The sequence below is a fragment of the Neodiprion fabricii genome, chromosome 1, assembly GCF_021155785.1.
Source record: "Neodiprion fabricii isolate iyNeoFabr1 chromosome 1, iyNeoFabr1.1, whole genome shotgun sequence".
Classification (NCBI taxonomy): Eukaryota; Metazoa; Arthropoda; class Insecta; order Hymenoptera; family Diprionidae; genus Neodiprion; species Neodiprion fabricii.
Genome location: NC_060239.1, coordinates 25,744,726 through 25,769,496, shown reverse-complemented (window position 1 = coordinate 25,769,496; position 24,771 = coordinate 25,744,726). Strand labels below are relative to the sequence as shown.

Here is a 24,771-nt window from a genome sequence, read left to right as displayed (position 1 = left end):
ATACCATGCGGGCCCCGAAACTTCACAAGTGGTGTGATAGCCCGGTATAGAGGAGGAGTTGAAATCAAGCGACACAGGGAAACAGCCAAACGAGAGATCCGGTTCTGCTTTGCGTACGTAGCGTAGCGGCCGCGATGCGGCACTGAGAAAGAGGCACCAGGCATAGAGAGCAACAACAAATCACCGTGGAGGTAATAGGTACCTATCGCAGGTGAGATACACCAACTCCGGTAGTGGTGAGTGACGGTGGAGAGGGGGCCCGATATGGGAGGAGTTCTTTTTGTGTTTCCGAGAGAGGCTGCAAAGAGTAGAGGAGGACTGCTGCTCACCTGAGGTAGGTACACTCAGGTGGCAGTTGCCCTGTCGCGAGGCATACCGTGTCGGCGGCTCTTCGGGACTTCAATCCCCAGCTCGCCACTCCGTTCTGAACACTCCTCTCTCTAACCGATGTGTGTGAACCACGTGCGCGATGTCCTTTTTAAGTGCCGCAACCCTTATGGCCGGACGAGTTGCTCCGTCCATAGATTAACGTGCGGGGACGACTGAACCGCAAAGTAGAATAATTTCACTTCTATCGAGGAATGACAAACTATTCTTCACATTTATCAAAATACCACTGCGGCTCGATCGAACTTTTCAGATTAACTGTAGTGGTTGGTGTTCTCTACGTTGACACTGTAATCGAAGTCGACTCGACAGTGGCTGTGTTTATGGGAACTAGAAGCAGTGCTCGGCTGTGAAGTTTTTTTTTTTTTTTTTTTACTTTTTACCCTTCAATTATCAGCTTCAGGAAGTTACTGTTTTTCTCAAAGTGAGCCGTATATGCAACAATTATAAATCGCACTCTGGAACGTTCGAACCGGAGAACGGATTTAAAATGACTTTGAACCGACCATCGTCTGGCCTCATCCACAAATACTCAGCCACCTTCGCTGGTCGACAAATTTCTATCAGCTGGATTAAATCATAACTAGTGTTCACGTGTTGTACACGACCCGTGTGACAATGATGGGGGAACTAATTCGCGTTTCCGGAAGAGCTCCAGACGTCGCTGAATTCCTTCGGGAAGCTATGCTGTCCCAAAGATTTGCCGATGTTGCCCTCTGCTGTCCCGGTGGTCAGAGGTTTCTAGCCCACCGCCTTGTACTCTCGGCTGCCAGCCCCTACCTTCAAGTGAGTTCTTCGTTCACATCATCTTACACATACCGAGGTGCTCGTAGTTACAACATTTTTATCATCCGCCGCGCCGAATATCGTCTTTCTACTTGAATTTTAACAATCCTCTATCGTTATATTATATATATAATTATACACGGAGAAATTTGTGAGTTGCGCCGATGGTTTGGGAAGAACTTTTCGAACATATGTACCTTATGTAAACCGGGAATTTAGTTAAGCTGGTCACGTTTTATTATTTACGTCGAATCTGAGCTCAGATATCACCAAACCAAGCAGCTTGACTGACGTACCGAACATTTTAGACGGGCAACAACGTGGAACGAATAAGTTGAATCAACTCATTTCGTATTCGTGTACAACATTTTGCATAATTCTGGGCGTTCGACTGCTTCTGCAAGTATATCGGTTGATTGGACACATCTGGTTAAGCGTCAAATCAGTTTGAGACAAGTACAAGCTGTTATGAATTCAGATCAATTAATTCTCGATATGATCAGTTCCACGTGAGTGCTGAGGGTCCACCTTCTTTCAAACTCTAAACGCGACTGCGGGTAATCCGGCGCTTCTCCAAGACTCTCGTCGTCGCTCTTTTTCTTTCTCCCTCATTTCCCGTCCTGGGCAGTACACCACGTGATCGTATCGATTGGCCTCACGTGTCGAGTTATCGATACGCCAAATGTAAAAGGAACTTCATCAGAAATTCAACGTCAAGAGCTTGTAAGAATCCCTTATACATGGTCACAGTGATTAAACTCCGATATTGACACTTCGTCTAACGTCTAGTCAGAATATAAACCTACACATTTGACAGATCGATCATTTCACCTTCGTGTAAGAGATTAGCTTACACAACCGGTAACGAATAGATCCGGAATGAAACAGTAAAAAAAAAAAACAGTGTTGAACATATCCGAACATCGGATACGCGCTTTTACTTCATAGTTTCTTGACTCGTTTTCCGGATCAATGTGCAAAGTCCAACTAAAAACTCACCACCCGACGGCAACTTGGAATTATCCGAAACAATAGTCAATCAGCCACACCTTGATTTTCACCGACAAAGGTGACAAACATTCCGTTCATATCGATTCCGCGGAACATTCGTAGGCGTCTACCTCGTGAATCGGCTGTAAAACAGTTAATCGATGGATGTTCACCGGGCCCCACAAAGCGGTCCGTTTTATGGGGACGCAGCTTGATTCGACCACGTGCGAATTCGCTCTTCACTGGTACTGACAACGAGTCTGCAGTGGTCATCTCAATTCTGCACAGTTTTAAAATTCTAACGCATAACCCTGTAGATTTTCGCTACCATTTCACTATACTCTGACTATGAATAAAATTTAAGTACCGGTAATGTATCTTAATTCATCACCAGCTGCCTCGCGTTTGAATACTGAATGAAAAAAGTGCCAGTCACGTAGAGATGAGAATGCAGATAAAATGCTCTGTTGACCGAAGCAATCATCCCACTCGAAACCTAATTTACGCACGGACCTACAATCTGTGCATCAGTTTGAAAGGGCGTAAAGTTCAGCAATGAATACTCCAACAATGCAATATTTATGTCAATTTGATAACTGGTTACAACCACCAATTAACACTTGCGTTTAATCTTGTGATTTGTTAGCCATTCTGTAAAACAGTCTTAACGGTAATTCTATCCGGAGAAAACTCTCTCCGCCCACTCACAGTACAAATTATTATACACTTGCATCATAGGTATAATAATATAAAGTGCATGCCTCACTTATCAGATGGGTCGACATTTGAACAAAACTTGTGTTTACTAATCAGATATGAATATATTTTAAATTACTTATCACATGCTTCCTTCGTATTCTTTTTTATTTTTACATCGTATACACGAAGAAAATTTATACAGCAAAGTTTTCAATATTGCATAGTAGTCCTGCACTAGGAGGATCTTTACTTTGCTTGTACTCAATGCGTGTAAAAATTGTAATAGGAAAAATCGCCACAGTTCTCGTATAATATTTCGCGACTGCTGTGGAGTATATCTGTATATAAGATCCTCCCGTACAAATGAATTTTCTCTGTGTATTAAGGCAATTGATAACCTGTCAGCCCCGTGGGTGTGGCGCAAAACTATTTAAGTTCAGTAATTCAAGATGGAAGATACGTTTTAATTAACAAGAATGTTCTGGTCGCAATGGCTGCACCTCGTGCGTCCGTTTCCCGATCGAGGAGTTCGATTTGAACGGCGCGGCGATAAATTAAAAGAAGTTTCATTTATAGGCACGTTCTGTACACATACGGGTCTCGCCTTTTGAAAGGACTAGTGTAAACCGTTAATCGGCGCGTCGAAATATTTCCAACCGAAGAGCGGACAAAAAAGTGAGATCGATAGCATAAATCTTCTTCTAAACGTGGCTCACATCGTGATCAGTTGCTGAATATGAACGCGGAATACGGTGGGCATGTGATGTGCCCATCGCATATTCGCGCAGTCTTCTCTCCGAAACTCGCAAGTCATTAGAACGCCTCTCCAGTTTTGGGGTCAGGTTGGCCAGTGGATATTGCCAGTTCGACATCGATGGGCTATGACTTACGAGGTGCGTTACAAGACAGCATCTCAAAATTAATCACCAATAAATAGTACTCGAGTCTCAAATCAAGTTCCGGACGTTAGCGGTCAATTGGCCTAGACTCGGCTGATACCTAATCAACTCTAATCGTATTCATCAAACATCCATATGATACAATTAGGACAGCTTATGGTACAATTTTATTTTTGTTCAGTCGTAATTTGAATAATTCATCATGCATGTGACTTGAAGTGTCGTTTGGGACTGTGCAGGTGTACTCGAACTAGAAGCCAACGGATGAATGCGAAAGAGTAGGACAGCAAGAAAAGAGAAGTGATTGATCCATTTATACTCAAGCTTCACTGTAGTTAATATCATAAACGTCAGGAATTGTCTGTTAAAAAGAAATGAACACTAATTTGCAACTTTGTCTTAAAAGACCCAGCAGATTCCTTATGGGAATCGGCTCTCACAATCTGTCGAATTAGCTGAAATTTTAGTATGTTGTAGTACATACCCTCCCAAAGAACAGTCAGTAGTTGCATTGCATTGATTCCATCCATGAATTCGCTGGTTTACTGGAAAGAGGTGCAAGGTCAGATTTCGCCCGAAGACCGAGACCCTTCGACTCTTGAAATAATCGACTTGTCCTGTTTTTCATGTATGTGCGTAGTCTCTACCAATTGGTGGTACATTTTTTTGCTAATACGCTTCATTTCAAGTCCCCTTGAAGCTTTGTAATTCGTTAAAATCGCGAAATCCAGAGATACCAAAAAATCCGCGTGCCCCCCTTTCGAAGCCTGTATCGCGAAAACTGCTGATTTTTAACACTTGTGCCCGTGAGAATTTTTTGTCGAGAGGTTATGTACTACAAATTACTAAAATTTCAGCCAATTCGACCGAGAACCAATTCCCATAAAGATTCTGTGGGGTCCTCTGAAGATGTTCAGTTGCTGAAGCTTCGGCAATAGTTTCATCACAGTATACTGAATTTCATGTAATCCTAAATTTGTGATATCACGATTTTTCCCAACAATGAATTTTTGCATTAACGTAACGAACTTGAAACTCGTCATTTTCTACCGTTTCTACCGTAAGGCCGTATCAATGCTTTAACCAGGAGTGAAACATTGCTTGTCATCCGATGTCAATGACCGCCCAATAACCTGTAGACGAAAGCCAGAGGGGAATGTTTATACGTATATTATATACGTATGCAAAGGATAAAAAAACAACAAAAACCAATGCCAATGAAACTGGACAAAGCACCGTTGAACGGTCATATGTGTAATAACTTATCGTTCGAAATCAGTTACCAGCATCGAACTGTTCGCCACAGTCCGTTTAACATTGACGGTCGCGCAAGGTTCAATGCACTTTATCGGAAAAAAGATCACAGGTGAGATCTGGATACTGTCAGAGCGATATTGCCAATTGCATATTTATATATGCTTCGAAATAGAGGATGATACCGCGAAATACAATGACTCGTGAAAAGCTGGTTAATTTTTGAAGATGGTGCATCGTATCCAATTAGTCCGAATACAAACGTTCGTCATGTGAAAGCAAAATCGACGAGGTTCTAGCTGAAACGGTAAAAAATTGCAATTCGCGTGTTCGGTGAATGTGTGTGTATTTATTCTTAAACAAGGTCAGCATTTGACGTTGTTTGTGTTTTGTGCCGGGTTGGCAGTGTGGTAAGAAGCCGGCTGCAAAAATTTCACAGCCCACTGATACTTGATGTCACCGTGCGTCACGCTGGAATCACCGATGTATGATTTACACTTGAAATCAAAACGATTATCCCGGTTTGTTGTGTGACACTCGGTTGCGTCTTCGTCGCGGTAGCCAAAAAAAAAAAAACCCCTGTAGACCGTGACTGTGGTTCATATTTGTTTTATTCACAATGGAAAATTGTGAAAGTCTCAAGAAAGAAAAAAGCTAGTGCCAGGTGCGTGATTCGGTACGATGACTAATTAATTTTGGTGCCTACCGCACCTCATTTCATCAGATATAAATTGAATGCTTCCGTTTACCGAATATGCGATGTGTTTGGGTGTAGGGAAACATAAAAGACCTCTAAAAAATTTGCTAAAAAAATAAAAAATGTTTCGTTCAACGGTTTTATAATTGGGAGCTTATAAGCGATTTACAAAAAAAAAAAAAAAAAACAAATAGAGTATTTCGGGTAAAATGGAATACTTCAAATGTTTAAAAAAATAACACTACCTCTTCATCATTTTTGGAGGGGGTTCGTCGTGCCCGTATTTTTTTTTTTTTTTGTTTGTAATCATGGCAATGTAACGATGAATTTCTTCAAGATAGATCAAAACAACTTGTACTCGGTGCTCAAAAACCACAAAAACTAATTAGCGGTTTACGGGGCTCCATCGTGTCCCATGTTCCCCGACAGTGAAAACAATTGCATCTTACGATTACATGGCGTTCACTTGATTTCTTTGATTTTTTAAAAATTTTATTATTTATTTGATGGATTCAAATTGGGGGTACTAAACTTTAATAATTTTACTAAAATCAACGCAATGGTTGTTTGATTCAATTTCCCTTTTCTGGCAACAAGTAATTAAGAAGTATCTAAATAATCATTTACACATTTACAAAAAAACATTTACTCGAATCAAATAAAAATTCTTCAATTTGGGTAAATTTTATTCGAAGTAAGGGATTCTTTCGGCTATATCAAAACGCTTGTAATTATATGAATACTCTTTATCCGATATTTACTTGCTGTTAGAAAAGAAAAACTGAATCGAACAACCCTTGCGTTAATCTTGGTAAATTTATTAAATTCTAGTACGTCGTATTTAAATTCAGCATTTTATTCCAATGTATAATTCTAGCTAGACCACCAAACTTGTGTCAACGAACGTAACTAATTATCCACGCCTCATTTATCGTACACCTCGTGGTTAAGCTCCGATGCATACATACGGTAGCACTCGTGAGTGTGCTTATTGGAGTAATTATCGTGCCTTCGAAAGGCTAATCCAAAGTCTGCGTGATACAAAATGAGAAGAACGATTGGACAGTGCAGGTCGGTGCTATTATAATGACGATACCGTTTAGAAAAAGATGCTTTGAACAGCAAGATATTCAATATCCAAATAACATTCAGGCCATAGTTTGATCTTCCACTTCAGAAGTCGATGATCGAATTTTAAGGTATATTAATAGTCAATATGACCGACCCTCCGGCAAGAAATAAAGTAAGCGTATTCAATGAAGATCTGACCGTTATAGTAAAGAGCAATTACAGAGTAATTAGAAAGAGAACATTGGTTATAGATCTCTATTTAACTTGCACTGACAGGTTTACTCAAGTACTCAAGTCTCACCCGAAATGCTTCAAAGATCCGAAATTTTCACCAACTTAATCAGATTTTATCTTATTTATATCAATTTTAACTTGGATATTTTTCCGATCGCCGATTATCAATCGACAATCCTCACGGAGTATTTTGACATTGCAGGTAATACCGAACCGCATAAAGGCCCGAAAGTACATAATTTCGAAGTGATAATAAGAAGGTGAAAATTGACTAGACTTATACTCGTGACATACTGTTCCAAAATTGTATATTTCCATGCAACAGAAATCAGGTTGAAAAAAAAAAAATCAAGCGGAGACTTTTATTTGAGCAATCTATCAGGCGTACTAGCGTCGAACCGACTGGTTTTCAATTTGCCAAGGTCAAGAACGACCGATAATTTATCCATACCCCGACGTTTCGGTGGCTGCTTTCGAAATTAACGAACTTGTCAGTCAAACTCGGACCGTCTAGTCTCGGATCATAGAGTAAAAACGGAGCACCTGATAATCTCCCGCTGCGATACCTTGTGTTTTCAAATTGCTTCGGTGTGTTGCGTGAAGTTATTCAATTTGAATTCACAGTTGGTCCTGAAACGTGGCACACACATGTTCGGCGAACCTATGAGGAATCGGTTTCATTTTAATAGGCGAATAAATATCACACCTCCCCGCCTCGCGTGTCTAACATAAGTAAAGAATTGGTGTAACGGTTTCCTTTTCTCTGCTCTATTACAGCCATGTCGCGTGGAGTGACGGGCGCTTTTTATTTGCCTTTGCCTGTGATCACGTGAATAAAATTGACGAATGTTGAGGTTCGCCGTAGGAGCATTACGTGGATACGATTTGTAATGTACATAGGAAAAAATACTTTCTACGGAAGTTTATTAAGAGAGCGGATCTCGTTTAATTTCTCGTTGTATATTTTACCGAGTTATCGTATGTACGCATCGCTGACATTTGCTGGATCGTAAAAGTAGATTCGGATGAATACTAGCCTTTTGTATTCGGGTAACCCTTCACCCCTGCTCTCGGATCCAGAGACCCCTGACCTCCATTTAGAAAGAATTCGATGGGAATAACGATGTTGAGTTGCCGTACTTTTGCCGACACGAATACAACCCTGATATATCCGTCAAGTCAGTTTCCTCTGTAAAAGAAATACAGCTAAGGATAAAAATAAAAGTACGGTGAGACGAAGATGAGAGAGAAGAAAAGAACCACCATGAGAAATAAGTACCCTGCAGTGAGCTGCTTCATTACGATCGTGTAGCATGGTCTATATAAAGGCACGTACCATTGATGTGTATAATTAAATCGCCATATTTCTGTGCAGCGTTCGAAGGCTTGCTCAAACATACTTGTTTCGCTTCTTTTTATTTCCCCATCGTTTATTTGTTGCTTTGTCGGCTAGCGCCTATACAATCTTGTATAAAAGGTATGAAGTTACGCAACGAATGGCCGATGATCGTGTACCGGACTTCGCTCATCACTGGCATGGATCCATCGAGTGTAGTATCGTCGTTACACGTATAAGTATGCGCGTCAATGGACGTGAAACGCGACATCGTGACCGAAGCATCATGCCCGTTGCTCTACGCAGAAGTCAGGTCTCAATAATATAATCTCTTGCATAATTCAGGAAAGGTGCAGGAATACGGTTATATCTCGGTCCCAGCATCTTTCCCACACGAGAATCTCTGCTCTCCGGTTCACCGTTTACAAGAACTATAACTGTATCCAGGCAATTCAGCGCGTTATCGACGTGGTTGTTAATGTGCCATTACTATGTTAGAACTCGGACGTTCGCCCAACTGTCACGTATCAACTTTTCTTTTTTCCTTACTTTTTTTTTTCTTCAAGTTGTCACGTTTTAACGCCACCAAATTTAACCCACACTTCTGTAACGTCTCGACAAAGCGGTAGTCTAGGATGGTTTAACATGTAAGCATAAAATTGTGTTATCCAAATATTTCCGTAATGGGGATAAAAAAAAAGGACATCCAAAAACGCATTAGTGTATTCACAGGACGTCGTTAGGATCCATAAATCTTTCAAAAGCAAAACCCGCGTCGTTACGTTGCTATTTCACAGTGTTCATACAACGACCTTAATTCGGTTATTCCTTTCCTCTCCTTTTTTTTGCAGATTGAGAATGAGAGCCACGCGTTACTGGTTAAGAGCAAGAATGTTAGTGCATGGACACTCAATACCAGATTGGTAAAAGTAGACATTGGGAGTAAGGTGAAGCATGACTAATCTGACTGTAGTGCTTGCGTTATTTCACTACTCACATAAACTTGCACGGGTCAATCATCGGGTAAACATTCACTCGAGTTCTAATATCACCCTCTGCATTATTGAAAATTGTAAAAAGCAAAACAGTGTGTCCAAGGAATGACAATCAACATTGCCGGCAGGCTGTGGTCAACGGTGACTTTTTACAAGCGTACGATTGATAGATCACGTTCATAAATCTCGGCTGAAGGATAGGGTCAAAGCCAAGCACCGTGGCAAGCATATAATCAGCCACCATATCTAGCCTAGACATTAGTGAAAAATTTGACAAACTTATCACGATATATACGGGTTACAGGTAGGTGTAACGTGAGATTAAAATGGGTGTAACAAAAATAATCGCTGGGAGATAAATTACAAACTTGTCTGACAGGCCGGCTTCAATTATAATACAGCAACAAGTTCCAGCGAAGACTGAGATGTCGTACTGTCCGCGGGGTAAATACTACAGCACATGGCACAAAACGCTAGCCGGATTTCGAGAGATCTATCAATTTCACGTTTAATGAGTTTAATAAGCATCCAAGAAGGAGAACGCGAGTCGGGGAAACGCAACCACTGAGCATTGCGATTTACGGTAACTTATGGTCACAGTGGCAATGACCTGGCCTTTTACGATCATCGTCTCCCAACGGCAGTCTCGCTGATCTACCGCAAGAAATTTTCTGCGCGCAGAAGTTATTTATACGTTGAATTTCGCGCATCATCGATCTAAAAGCCGATAGTTTCCGTAATTCTCCCGGACATTTTCGAAAAGGAAGTCTACTCTCGGACGTTGCTTACGTAAAAAACAAAGGAATTCGGTTTAGGTCATTACCTTTTAACATCCTAGGACTGCGATTTTGCTAAGGCGTATAAAACGCTGTATTAATACATCGCATCGATCTCCATTTTTTTTATACAACTGTTACCAAAGTTGTACGGTGATGAATAAATTCCTTCCGTAAACGTATTTCAAAATAGGTATGATAAAACTTTGGACATCGCATACTCGACTAGTTCTTGACGATTTATCTAAGATAACGAGATGTTTTTGACTAACAATTCAACTCGTGTCCCGTACAAGTAACAAAGTCTTTAAACGTGGGATGAAGCACTGATAAATTGGCAACACCAGTTGGATTAATTTAGTTTAGTTTATCTTTGGTTAGATCGTGGTAGCCAGAGTCTTCTGGCCCAATTTGTGGACGTGTAAATGATGCCAGAAGAGCGTTAGTATCCCCTAATTGAGCAGCCTGCAGCAGAGTTTACAGCGCCATTCCGTTTCTATCGGGCTCTTCTTCTCGCATAAACCACATTCTTAATTATTCGAACCGTTGATTACCGTACGCGCACTTCCGTATATCGTTAGAGTTCAAATCTCACCTTCAATAGCCGTCTCGGAACGAGTCACGCTCTGAACGATACACTATCTAAAAATATATTACAATGTAGGAATTTTGTTCCCCTCCAGTGAAAATTATCTCTGTTTCTACTTTATGACAACGAAATATCGATCACTATCAGAAATATCACCTCAGTCTTCGCAGCTGATGACACAAAAACTTTTTCCTCACACTTCCACGCGCACTTGGAACTTTGAGAAGTCAGTAAATTCAGAGATCTTGTTCTCATTCAACAACAAAGTGCAATAAACCTACCTAACTCGCATTTTCTCGTACACACTACGCCTACAGCCTAATTCTCTGCGGTAATAACAAACTATCCATTTTTTGTTGTTTTTCTTTTTTGACAATTCTTTGACTAAAGCAACGTTTAGTATTCGATCATCTTTCTAAGTCTCCAGGTACTTGGGGGACGTAACCAGTTTACAAATCTACTGACCCAGACCCAGCGTAACCGAATTCGATTTAACGTATCCGTGATCCTCGCAATACAAAAAAAGGCTTGTCCATTACCTGAACTCAAGGGTTCTTTGTCCTTAATTTTCCAACAAGCGAGTATGGAAGCATAGCACAAAAACCGTTGGGTGTGCTAAAAGCGAAACGAGAAAACGATATAATGTAAGTTTCTCGTGCCCTCGAATTTATAGTTCGAGATATAATCTGTGAGCATGCGGCGACTGCAGCGCATACAGATGTTAAATCTTATACATTTTTCTTACGAGAAATATACGTGCGCATCTGAGAGGAGGAAAAAAAACAATAAATGAAATATAAAAAATTATAATTCAACATCAAAGACGGTAGCGTTCGTAGCAAGAACGAGGTACCTTCTGTCGCGCCGATCTGTTCAGAGTCTAAATAGCGTGAGAAATTTCTCCCCGAAACGATTTTCCATTTTTTCAAGTGGATTAAAGACTGTAGAATGTATGGTACAGAAAAATCGGTAGTTACTTTTTAATTACAATAAATCGTGCAGCAATGCAATATTAATGCTTTTGTGTTGTTCTTTCGATCAATTGGCAACATCGGGATGATTTATAAGGTATGAAAGAAACGATTTGTGATTAAATAACGCATTCTCTGTTTCAGGAGGTGCTGCTAGCGCACAGCAGATCAGCAGGATTGTGCGAGCCAATAACAGTAATACTGGCCGAAGTGGAAGGGCCTGAATTGGCGGCAATTTTGGGTCTGATATATACGGGAAATGCGGCCATAGCGAGACCGAGATTAGACGCGTTTTTGAGGGCGGCGCAAACGCTTCGCGTCAATCTCCCTCCGCTACCGGAAATGATGACGTGCACCGACGACTGTAAGCCGGAAGATATAAAGGATGTGAAGTTGAACACGACTTATCTTCAATGCGATCAATACCCTCTGCTTTCGTACAGAGACTGGTTTCAGCAACACGAATCGAACATTCACTCGTACAACTCCTTCTACGAAGCGGGGCGTCACCGCTACGTCAAATCCCACGAGGTATCGGAAAACCCGAAAATCTACCCACATCGAGATTCCAAGATGGAAACGAGCCTCCCAACGAGTCCGGACGTTCACAGTGAAAACGGCGCATCGAAACTAACGGACAAACCAGTAGACGCGCCACTCGATACGAGATACGTCTTGGACCCGAAGCTCGACCTCGAGTCAATTCAGAAAACAAACGGGCATTCCGAAGTCGAGAAAATATCGCCCGCCATGACGGATTCCCAAAAAAGACAACCGGAAGCCGTTGTCAGACCAACGGACGGATGTCCAGCAGAAGCGACTGCCATGAATCTGTGCAAGATATCGAGGAACACCAATGTGCACCAAGCCCAAACCGAAGTCGACGATGGTCTCCGAGCTTCCAGGTTTAGAGAACGTCTTACGTGTGTTGAAAACGTGGTGAATTGTCCGACCAATTATTCGACGACAAAAGGATCCTTCGCGACAATTGAGCGGCAGGCGGCACGCTCAACGCAGTCGACTGACACGAGGAGAGTTTCACACCACGGTGAAAAAGACAGACCACCGTTTCCGATGTCGGGTGAAAAAAGTCACGGATCTCCGAGTAAAAGTTTGGAGAGCTTGTTCGATCTCAGGGTACCTTCGTTGCATCACTCCGGACATACGGAGCCTCCGGCCATTGGGAAGTTTGGTTACGTTCCAGGCGAACAAGGCACCGTATGCAGAGATGCCTGCTGCAGGTGGAGACCACCCAGGAAACACGTGGCTAATCACGTCACGGCTTCCCCATGGCGGCAACTGACAAGACCCCATCATTCCCCGAAGATGCAACCGATAGTGATGCTTCAGAATCATACCGGCAATTGTGTAAGTTTATATTACACGCTTTCTTTGTATATACTATGAAATTTTTCATGCTCGAGGCGTTTCGCTACGCTCGTAAGTCCATAGAAGCGTTCATGGTAATTTTAGCAATTTTCAGTAAGATTGAATATTCCTGCACGAGTGGTAATAAACATTGCCAATGTTGTTTTTTTCTCACTCTTGAAAAGTTCTTTATTTTTCTCAACCGTCTGCGATGGGGAGATGAATAGCTAGTATAGATCGTTAGATACCTGTGAGAACAGGCGTTCTACACGGTACAAGTGATTGTGAAGTTTAGGGACACGCGACGGTTTCCCATGCCTCAAATAATGACGCAGGGACGCAAGTCGGAAAGATTCATCGGCGTTATTTCAGGCGATTCCTACGTCTATTTTTACTTTTTCATAATTGACTTATTTCGTAGGTACTTTAGCTACGTGTAATTTCGTGTGACACGCAGGTCTTGAATTAATCGCTTCTAAGCTTAGCTAAGAAATTTCGATACTGCCATAGTTGTCGTACACATTTAATTTTTACCTATATTCATTATATTCGGATTTCAACATCGCGATGTGAAAAAGTCAAGCCTTCGGTAACACGCTTTGTATTTCTTGAGAAGGTATCTGAGGAGCTGAATTTGGAAATTATCGTAAAATCTGTTACAGGCCATTTGATAAAAGATTCAATCATCGGCCACGGCCTTTGCTCTGTCGAATGAAATTCACGATAGAAACAAGACACTGGAAGGTAAAAATTATAAGCTACACCGTCAAAGTTCTTCTCACAGGTTTCTTCGACACAAAAGTATAGGATCAATGAGCACTAAATCTCGAATTATTAGTGTAATCATACAAACGTTGAAATCAATTCTTGCTGATGTTCCTTAAGCGGCGAGTGCGAGGTTGACCGAAACACGATAATCTGCAATCTTTATGCAATATTAATTTATCGAATATTATGCCCAATATCATTGCAGTTCGAGTAACAATTGGAATTCAGTAGCTGTCGCGAAAGGAAGTAGCTGGAAAAAGAAAGCGGAAAACAGAACACATTGATCAATGACGATGAACCGACGGCTACTAAATTCGTTTGAATGGTAACCATTTGTCAAATGCTAGATTGTATACAACTGTTCGCGAAAGACAGAGAATCGCCGCGTGACTCGTAGGCATGCATCACTCGGTGCGCGAGTACCGACCATGATGAAGTGCACAGCCAGTTAGCTATTGTGTGCCATGGGCAATGAATAAATTACAATAATTCATGCGAGTCAATTAAGTGCGCACAGAGTCAAGCGTCCGGTGCAACAAGGTATGACGTATACCCACACAGTGGTTTGCGTTCGTCCGTTTTTACTTGTTAGGAATGACTATACGAGACCCTATAACGTTATATGTGACTTGAGGGATAATCTGTTGGAATGAGCGTTAAAATTACAAGAGATTGATTTGCGTTAACGAGGAGGAGAGATGTAATGCCGTAATTCTTGGTAATCAGTTATAATCCTTACAAACGGCTTTCCTTTTATTACTTTCGCCAAGGCGACAATTTTCAAAGAGTCAAAAAAGTACTCGATTCAGTGAAAGGGAATCCATCAACCGAAATACCCAAACCTGGCTTGCCGTAAAGTCCTTTTAAAATATTCAACGATGGTAAATTCACCTGGATGGTTAATGGAGCAATTACATTACTCTCGCTGTTTTGTTGCGATACCTTTAGACTGCTCCGTATTTCCGTTATGAAATGCTCGTGCAAACTACAAAAATTTTCAGTAGCACGGCTCGTCCCGTATAAGTCGTAAAATAACCAGACGTAATATCTATAATAAATGAATGTACATATTTCGATAATTTTCTAAACTTCGAACATAAATTTTATTTGGATAGTTAAAATCACATGATTACCGATACAGGTTAACGACGTAATCTCCTACACCGACTTCGTAATTGGGTTAAACATATACTCGCACTAGAAATATGCGGACTAAGCTGAGGAACGTTTTCTACGGCTCACATTTAAAATATCGTTTTGCAATCGGTAGCAATTTCTGTCGTTTCCAGTTATATTCATAAAATAACGAGTGTTTGTCTTTCTCTGTAATGGTAACTATTCCCACGTGTAAAAGTATCGAGTTAAATACTGTTATATGCACGCTGTTCGCAGGAATTCATAAACTGAATGGTTTCTGTACTTGAACGAAACGCTTGAAAATTGACGATCTAAGTACGCTTATACCTGCCGGCGTTTTGTCGGCTTTTGAAACAACGTGATAGATTTACTTCTAAGTACTCTACGTGTAAAAAAAATGACTTTCAGAGAAGCGTATTTGCCGTCACTGCACACTGTTTGATGTAAATAATAATGCATTCTGGAAAAAAGCCCATAAAAAACGGAATAGGTTTTAAAGAAAAAGTGATAAACCAATATAATTTAAAGCTGAAAACTGTTGTAGACATTCCTGAATCATCTCAGGCTGTCGATATACTTTTACAACGTTCGCAAGGCACTGATCATCATTTTTCTTAATTCCCGTGTGCCTGTAGTATACACGGGATTTTTCTCACTTCTGAATTGTGAATCGCTCGCGGTTAAATTGAAAAACTTGGTTACTCTGCAACTTTCAGTTCGTAACCAGAGAAGCGCAATAGCAACTTTTTACAGCTCCATTGTCAACGCCTCTTCAGCTGTAACACGACTATTTCGAATAATCGATCGTAAAGAAACGCACCGTCAGATTTTATGCATTTTATTGGATGCGAAATTGTAAAATGTAAATTTAAACATGCGACGAAGAGAGTGGTTATCAGTTTTAATTGAAATTGATACGACTCGGAGAATCGTTGGCAAGAACTCTTCTCACAAAGAGTATACGGCGTTGGTACAACCGTCAAACTTATCCCATGTCATAGACTTGGTTTTCTGCATGAAAATCCATACGAGCAATTTACACATCACGTTATTCCTACCCAAGTACAAGTCAAAATGAAAGTCGTGTATCATGTTCACCATAAATGTTGTCGTCGCGAAAAGTAATAACGGTATTAAAACGGGATATACGGTATGGTTGTAAAACAGCTTTAGATGTGAAATACTCTCTCGCAAAACCAGAATTCTCGACTTTTATTATTTTATATATTAGAAATTCCAATGAGCTACAACGCCATCCTGAAAATCATCATTAATTTGCATTCCCACAATTTAGTCGCTCAATATTCATATACGGTCTTGAAATATGTCAACGATTAAGAGTTCACCCAGAGTTCAGCCAAGAAGTAGAAATCAGTCGATGCTGGCAGCCTGGTATGCCTGGCTCAATCCAATCAAAGTTATGATTAACGTATTATACAGTCAAAGTATCAACATACGGTCAAAGTGGCGAATGAAATTCAGTCAATATAGCACCTAAGTTATTTCTCCTGCAAGGGGCATTAGAGATGTACTGGTTATACATTCCCAACCAAAAGTGAGACTCGTTGACAATATTGAATGCTTTATGATAAGATGAAAATCAGGAAAAAATTAACTACAATAAAGACGGTAAGAAAATTAAATTTGAATAATAATATTGCCCAAAAGTTATCAACAAATTGTTTGAAGAAAACGTTGTTCAACAAATTTGCAGATATTGTTTTTCTTTGTTATGTGAAATGAATTCATTGATTTGCCTGAATACACATGAATTTTTAAAGAATTTACTGTTGTCTTGTTTAAGCAATTTATTGACAATCTTTGGGCATTATTATTGTTCAAATTCAATTTTCTTATCATCTTTATCGTGGTTGATTTTTTCCGATTTTTATCTTCTCATGAAGTATTAAACATCGTCGAGGAGGCTGACTTTTGGTTGAGAAAGTACATCCTTAAATCCTAGCGAGGTAACAAGTTACATATACCTGTTTCCGATCAGGCGGGTCACCTACGAGTCGCTTGGTGAGAAAGAGCGCGCAGGTTGGATAACTGATTGTGAGTTAACCTAACCGTTAGGGCGACCCTGAGGAACTTGTCTCGGTGCAATTCACGCGATTAAGAAGGGTACGGAGTCGCCTCGAGCGAAAACTAGAATACGACATACGAAGAAGAGCTCCCCAGTTCCGTGCATGCTGGTATAAACGGTTACCCGCGTTTCTAAGGTCAGCAGTCATTCGTAGTTGCAGTAATTCAACCGACGTAAAATGGGGATTCAAAGTTTAAACGAAGCTGGTAGCTGCGCTTCTACGAAAGAATAAACGGTACATACTTCAAGAGATATTTGCGGACTGTAGTAAGACGTATGTAGAGTCGTTTTTAATGACTTCCAAACGTGATTAATTTTCGAATCCTAAAAACATTCGAGGAGTACTCTCGAGGTGTGGCGATGTAAATATCACGTGCCTGCACCGCAGGGCATTAGACTCGGACTCCCGCACATAAGTATTAAAGTATACGGCAGTGGTCCGAGCTGTCTGACTGGTAGGTAGGTAACATCGTTGATTATTTGGATGTGACGTATGATTCACGGTCAGTGCCAGGAACACGAAATCGCATTAGCTCATGACCTTATTACAAGGCATGCATTGTGAACCGATAGAATAATGACTAGGTAAATTAGATCGAGTTTTGAGGTAGTCGCGCAAGGAACTATCAGACGTCACAATCTGAACGCCAGGGGCTGAATCAGATAACGTCTGGCCATACCTCTGACGGAAGATATTCAGAAAAGTTATCCAAGTGGGACACAGTCGCTGCTGTGTGAACCGGTAAAGAAAGGACGCGACTCAAGATCGGCGCGCGCAAGTGAGAAAAAAACTTAACTATCGGCCAATGACTTTTATGCTATTTTGAAAATCACAACATTTTAATACTACTGAAACTTTAAAAACCTTTTGGTGGGTTACCGTTAGTTGACATTGTTTTTCAGAGCAGCTTTCTAATGCGAAACATGTTAACAAAAAGATCTAACCGTTCCGTTTGGTACTGAAAGAATCCAATTAAAGTACAGGCACGATATACAGTCGTCACCAAATATAATTTTCATTTTTTTTCTCAACTTCTTTTCATTCGTCCAAGAGTTACCGGGAGTTTCTCGCAAACTTGTGATCAACTTTCATATCCTTGAGGTCTGATAATGAAGAAGAAAAACAAAAAACCCCGTTTGAGACGCATGAACACGATTCTCACTTCCAAAGACGAAATGTGATGGGTTGTCAGGCGCTGGTAAAGTGCTGTCGAATGATAATTAAGAATCCGGTTGATGCATGTTAATCGTGTCAGCTGACTATCCAAAATCGTTGGGCGTTGGTTGTCTGTAACGTCTCATCTGGCATTGATTATACCCAATTCTTAACGAACAATTAACAGGACATGGTTTCGAAAAATGTTATAGTCTCATTCGAATCACTGTGCCGTTGATTCTTCCTTGAGAATATAAATGTGTTCAAAAAATAACTCATTTAATGATTTGCAACCAAAATAACCTACCATAATTAGAATATTTGCGTGACGTTAATAGGTTGTAATAATATAATTGAATTAGTCAGTTGGTAAAGTAAACCAATGAAAACTTAGTGTAATAAATGTTACAGCTTGCAGCTCCATCGTAACGTTAATTTTTTCCGACCACTTAGTTGTCGTATCCCGTTATTTGAATCTCAGAGAGTATAATATCCGCCCACGATCTAATTTAAATCCCTACTTGATGACCCCCTGAATACGTTAACGTAATTCAGACTTGGGAATAACAAAGTATTTGTACCCATTATGGTTTAGCACCGTGGCTAATCATTGAATAATCACTTCCCAAATCGTGGTAACGCTTACTCATAAATCTCGTTTGTCCTAGAAAATGCTATCATGAATGCCATTATAAAAATTCCAAGGTGCTAATCAGATTCACTCTGATAGGTGTTTACCAAGGTGTGTTTATACCACGTGGTACATGCTTTAGCTTGTAGCAATCACCATTAGACCCACGCTACTCTCAGAGCCAGTTAACGCATCGAAGTTAATTGATAATCGAAATTTCTCAAGATGCTCAAACTACGAAAAGGCTTTCTTTGATAAAGACGTTTGGGAGATCGACAAGTAAACAATCTCTTACGCTTACGAGGTAGTATGTACGATAGATATAGTAACCGACTGTACAAGTAAGCAAGCATTCGAGTTTACACAATGAAAACCTGCGTGGGCTTGCATAAGTGGTATAGGTTATAGCCCTGTATAAGTCGTATAATTGAGCTCTCTATCAACGAAAACTGACCTGCAATGCTTGGCACAGTTATGCGTGCACAATATTCATTCATGGAATTTTTCAGTATAAAAACGGAGAAAGAAAAAACAGTTAGCTCAACGAAAGCGGCACGTTAGTCCGGCTAGGTCAAAGAGAATACCTGGGCGGTGAAAAACTATGCCTAATCTCTACGCATCAATTCTATTCATATGGTTAACGGTGCTTGTCTTACGGCGGATCCTCTGCACTGTAAATTTCGAACCAGTAGTAGTGTTCTGTGTTTTTGTTTCTCAGCGTCTCTCCTTTCTACTATCAATCATGGTAACGTCATGTTTTAGGAGCCAAATGGAAGATTGCAGCGACTCTTGTCATCGGAGGTAACCCGAATAGAACCAGCTATACCTCCAGGATGTCAGCCCGTCGTAAGCGATCAGTACCCAAGGCCGGTCGAGAGCACCAGCGGGTTTCAAGCTTTTGAGATTCCTAACACGACGAATATCTCGTATCCGAGCGAAATGGAGCTGCTGCGTTTGAAAGAGAGAAAACTGGAGGAATTCTACAGAGCGCAAATGCTCTTTCCCGGTCCTCAGCCAATCAGACCGTCTCCGGTCAGTTTCGCGGTCAACCAGACTTACTACCAGAACCAAAGCTCTCCACCTACGCTGCCGCCTCCGTGTGTTCCCATACATCCCACCCCAGTGCCAGGTCTCACAGCCGGGATTCCCATCACCCTGCCAACCGTACAACCCCGCCCACCCGTCGAAATTGGTCAGAATTCCTTACCATCCGCCGGTAAACCGGAACTGTCTCATCCGGTCAGCAGGCTTTGCGATTCCATGAGGGACAACGAACCGCAAACTAATCATTCCGCGAACTTAACGATGAGCGTTGAAGAAGAACCACGAACCTTCTGCACTCTGGGAGAAAAGATCAGCAATTCGATTGATCAGAGTGACTCGAATAATAACGACCCCACGGTCGCTGACGGAGGACAAGGTCGCGTTGTCACGGAATCCCAGCTCACCGTTGACGATCACCGCTGCGAACAGTGCGGAAAAACCTTTGTCACGAGAGCGTCTTTGAAAGTGAGTTTGATAAATCGATGAAGTGAATCTATATGCACGGGTAGCAGTCATTGGTCGTAGCTCTTATTGTTAGTCGCGTGTTCAGCCTTCGGTAGTACGAATCGAATCCATTCAATTATGATAATTATGAATTTGTCGATAGCCGATAGTCAGGATATACAAGGTGCGTCTACCGCTATGCAAAGTAAGAGCGAACTTCTTTTATACCCGTTTGAAATATTTACCGAAAGGACACATATCTCCGCTGTTTCTAAGACGTCTATCATCCGAGTAGACACATCGTACGTGGCGAAATTTTCAACGATTCTCCATGCCCGTTTCCGCAGCCGAAGAACAAACCACTTGCATGTTATCACGTGATGACTATAGGAGCCTGCTCATTGCCTGTTTCAGGTTCACGCACGTACCCACTCCGGCGAGAAGCCTTTCCAGTGTTCGGACTGCGGCAAGCAGTTCTCCCAGCTGCGCAACTACAAGTATCATCGTAGCGTCCACGAGGGTACCAGAGAGTTCGCAGCAACTTGCCCCGAGTGCGGAAAGTACTTTAACGATAGAGGATACTTGAGTTCGCATATGAAGATCCATAGGAATCGTAAAGAGTACGCGTGCGGTGAATGCGGGAAGAGTTTCAATCAGAGAGTGGCGTACAACATGCACGTGAGGATTCACACGGGTGTGAAGCCACACCAGTGCGAGCAGTGTGGCAAAGCCTTCTCGAGGAAAATGTTACTGAAACAGCACCTCCGGACTCACTCCGGGGAGAGACCGTACCAATGTCAAGTTTGTCACAAGGCCTTCGCCGACAGGTCCAACATGACCTTGCACACCAGATTGCACTCCGGACTGAAGCCTTACCAATGCACCCTGTGCTCGAAAGCGTTCACCAAGAAGCATCATCTCAAAACTCACCTGAATTACCACACCGGCACAAAACCGTACTCATGTCCGAATTGCGGCCTCAGGTTTTCGCAGAGCAGCAACATGCGGACCCACTTCAAAAAGTGCGCGGTAAACAATCCGAATTCTAATCAAATCAGTCCCACCGCCGATGGAGGCGCTGGTCAAGGCTCACGGGAAATCAAAGCCCTCGCAACCTTGAATGGCGTCGGTCCAAGAACGCCATCAGCCGATCTTACACCGCCTAACTCTGACCAAGAATCTAGCGTCTTAACACCGTTATCCTCTAGGAGTTTACCGTTAGAGATTACTTAAACGTAGCGATTTTTGGAAACGGTGATTGATGTTACATCGTGGTTTGCGGTACTCCTTTGAAACCCGCAATCCGGTTTCAACATCCGTCCCAAATCATTTTACAGGTATAGTTATTTGAAAATAATAGGAATTGTATGTATATGTAATATACATAAATTAGGTAGATATTTCAATATCATGACCGCGAGTAATCCTACTACATGTAGGAGCGGGACAATGAAGAGATCGAAATTCGAGTATCACCTTCGATTTCAAATTACCGTAAGGAAGGTCATGAGTCATAAATTTCGTCTTAGTGTCGCCTTCTCAACACGATGCTCGCGTTTCTTGATAACTCATAGTAAGATAGAGAAGATATAACGATAAACTCACGCATGCAAGTTGTGAGCATAGTCCGATTCATGCGATATTCTTTTCTTCGAATTTTAGTCGAAATTTAGAGATTCACAAAGTAAAAAGTATCCTTATCTACAGATACGTTACACATTAAACTGTCTCTTCGGAGTTATATGATTCAAGGATTGCGAAAAATTTACCCGATTCCTGCAACATAGGAGGCTATTTATTATGTATGTCACGTTACTGGGAATTACAAGACGTAACGATAATTACACAGATATGATAGGCATATCATTTCGAATCAATAATAAGACGATTATTTAAATTATAGATTTATATGTTACTATGTACAGTCCGTGTATAAGTATAGCTGTAGGATATATGAGTTTTTGTGCAAATTATGTAATATAATATATTTCAAGCCAATTTTAATATATTTCAATGAAACCATTCGCACAGATGTTTCATCCGCAACGTTGTCAATAAAAAATATTTTGATTGCAAAAAAGATATCCAAACGATATACATCCACAAATAGAGAGTCCCCTTCATCCCGATCCTCAAGATTGTAGGTTAATCCTACGCTTGTCTTTTTATATCATAGATAATCGTACAAGTCAAGGTAAGAGAAACGCAGATATAAGTTATTAATCAATTTCGAGAAGGTTTAGAACCGAGTACCAACGAGATGCGATCGTGTTACAGTATCCTGCACAATCCATATATTATTTCTTCACTTTTAACTCGCAGCGCGTTATACGGAGAATAAAAAGACCACAAACAGTGAACCGTGAACGATCGTAGCAATATTTCTATCCTGTTGGGGAAATCTTACCGCTGCACGTACATACATACAGATGGATATAAAGTAATAGGAGAGTTGCCGAGAAGGTGTCGAGGATGCTGCTAGTGACGACGATAATGACGATGATGATGATAATGATAGGGCAGAGAGTCGTTCGTGGCAAATGAAATACATACATAATAATAAATCGTAGATACACGAATGCCTCGATTTCAATCCGGGATCTAAACAGCATCTCCAGTCGGAATACTGGGTAGGTATAATAAGACACGATTAGAATTTAACGTGAAATACACCAGAGCAACGTACGTAGGATTCCTGCCTTACTGCAGACGAAGCGTAACGTTCAGACGTTTCCAGGTGTATCAGATTACGGTAGTGAGCATGGTTCATAAGATGAGTACGATGCGACGGTGAAAACTATCACCACCACAGGCAAAGTGTATCTAGCATCGGAGCTCACAACTGAACTCCCGGGGTATTTATTGTCGGGAGTTAAGGAAGTTTACGCGTAACGCGTCTACGTGGGCATAATCTACGAAGGAGCATTGCTAATGTTAAATGGCGCAATTCGTACCTCAAACCGGTATCAAAAATCTTGTCACAATGTACGGCACTAGACCGTGTAAATCGGTGCCCGCTTGTCCATCACCTCGAGAACTGCGAGTAGCTATCTTTGGCATTTCAAGCTCTCCGATATGACACGGCTTGGTACTTGACAGCGTCAGAATGCAATTACGGTAATTACAGAGTGGCGCGGGAATAAGCAGAGATCTGCATATGTCGCGGTACGGAACCAGCGCGAGGTGGCGAGGTGCTGCTATAGTCACGAATGCGTGTAGGTGAAGAATGCTCAACCTTAATCCGTACGTTCAGTGTCTACGCCCACCAACGATATCCGTCGGAATACTCGGGTGCACTGACGCCATTAGTAACAGAACTACTGTTAGGAGAATTGTCGGATTAAAATTTCGAATGCTGCAGTCTTACGGACGCGGCGCGACGTTTCGATAGATCGGATAGCCGCCGGATAGAACGATCGTGAAATCGTTATCGTTGCAAATGAACAACTTGATCGTTGAGAGAGGATATGAAAAATGACGAAGACCGGCTAGGAGATAAATCTAAAGTCTACCAATGACGAGTCACAGAAGACACGAAGAACAAGAACTCGAACCTCGTGGGGGGAAAAAAGTACATTCAAACCCATGCGTCTATTCTGATCCGAGCAATTGTACTGTGACAGTCGAAATGCGATGATAATACCGTAGCATAGAGGCGATAAGATCCGTCTAGCAAGTAATAAACCAGTGCCTACAGCATCATCGGCGAGCAAACTATTACCATGAAGGAAGAAACGAGAAAACAAACACCCTGCACTTACATATCGAGACAGAGATGTTGAAAGAATGATCGGCGATCAACTAAATCACAGGTACCTAAGGCAGGAAAGCCAGGTTATATGTCAGTCACTAATTGGCAAAAAGCGTGTATATAATTACATATCTCTTATCAAATGAATTGAATGTAAGGTATTTACATGGGTTATTACTTGATAAATTGGGACGAGGTACCATCTCGGCACAGTATTCCACGGGCATTAGCCACGGCCTGACTATCCTAATGGTATAAATTGAGGTCGGTATACCTTTCGAGTTGAACGCGATTCGCGACTCCTTGACAAGGCGAGGATACCGATAGGCGATTGGAGTAAATTGCAATACAGCCGGCTGGCGTTCGCACACGGAAACGTTAGCGATTCTGTTTGCGCGTGGAATTGATTATTGCGATTATGGGAACAAATCGTTGCACGGAAAACCCGGACACCTGATCCTACATTAGAGATTCGGATCTCGCGTGGTAGCCGCCGACCCTTACGGCTGCAGATAGAACTTGCGGCGTGACTATCTTTCACTTCGACCACGTCGCACCGAAGTTGCCTCCTCCGCTATTTCGTTCACGATAACGCGTTCACCCGGGTCATAGATAAGAGACGTTGCATAGGCGCGGGAAATAATACCGCGTATGAGACGCGAGGCTCGCTTCGTCAGAAATATCAAGTAACAATTCGTGTCA

At 41.5% G+C, this 24,771-nt stretch overlaps 1 protein-coding gene across 1 annotated transcript; it reads left to right on the top strand.

Annotated features, from left to right (window-relative positions):
* The first annotated feature begins 222 nt into the window (after positions 1-222).
* LOC124179602 lies at positions 223-22,384 on the top strand. Its single transcript, XM_046564175.1, has 4 exons — positions 223-1,173; positions 11,829-13,052; positions 19,593-20,339; positions 20,733-22,384. Exons 1-4 carry the CDS (start codon positions 1,006-1,008, stop codon positions 21,549-21,551), a joined length of 2,958 nt encoding a protein of 985 aa, XP_046420131.1. The 5' UTR covers positions 223-1,005; the 3' UTR covers positions 21,552-22,384.
* The last annotated feature ends 2,387 nt before the right edge of the window (positions 22,385-24,771 follow it).

What these genes read in the sequence shown, in the direction of transcription:
- LOC124179602 (XM_046564175.1), top strand. Translation starts at nt 1,006, where the DNA reads ATGATGGGGGAACTAATTCGCGTTTCCGGAAGAGCTCCAGACGTCGCT. An exon ending in CTGCCAGCCCCTACCTTCAA is followed by an intron (nt 1,174 to 11,828) that starts GTGAGTTCTTCG and finishes TCTCTGTTTCAG; the next exon opens with GAGGTGCTGCTAGCGCACAG. An exon ending in AGAATCATACCGGCAATTGT is followed by an intron (nt 13,053 to 19,592) that starts GTAAGTTTATAT and finishes GTCATGTTTTAG; the next exon opens with GAGCCAAATGGAAGATTGCA.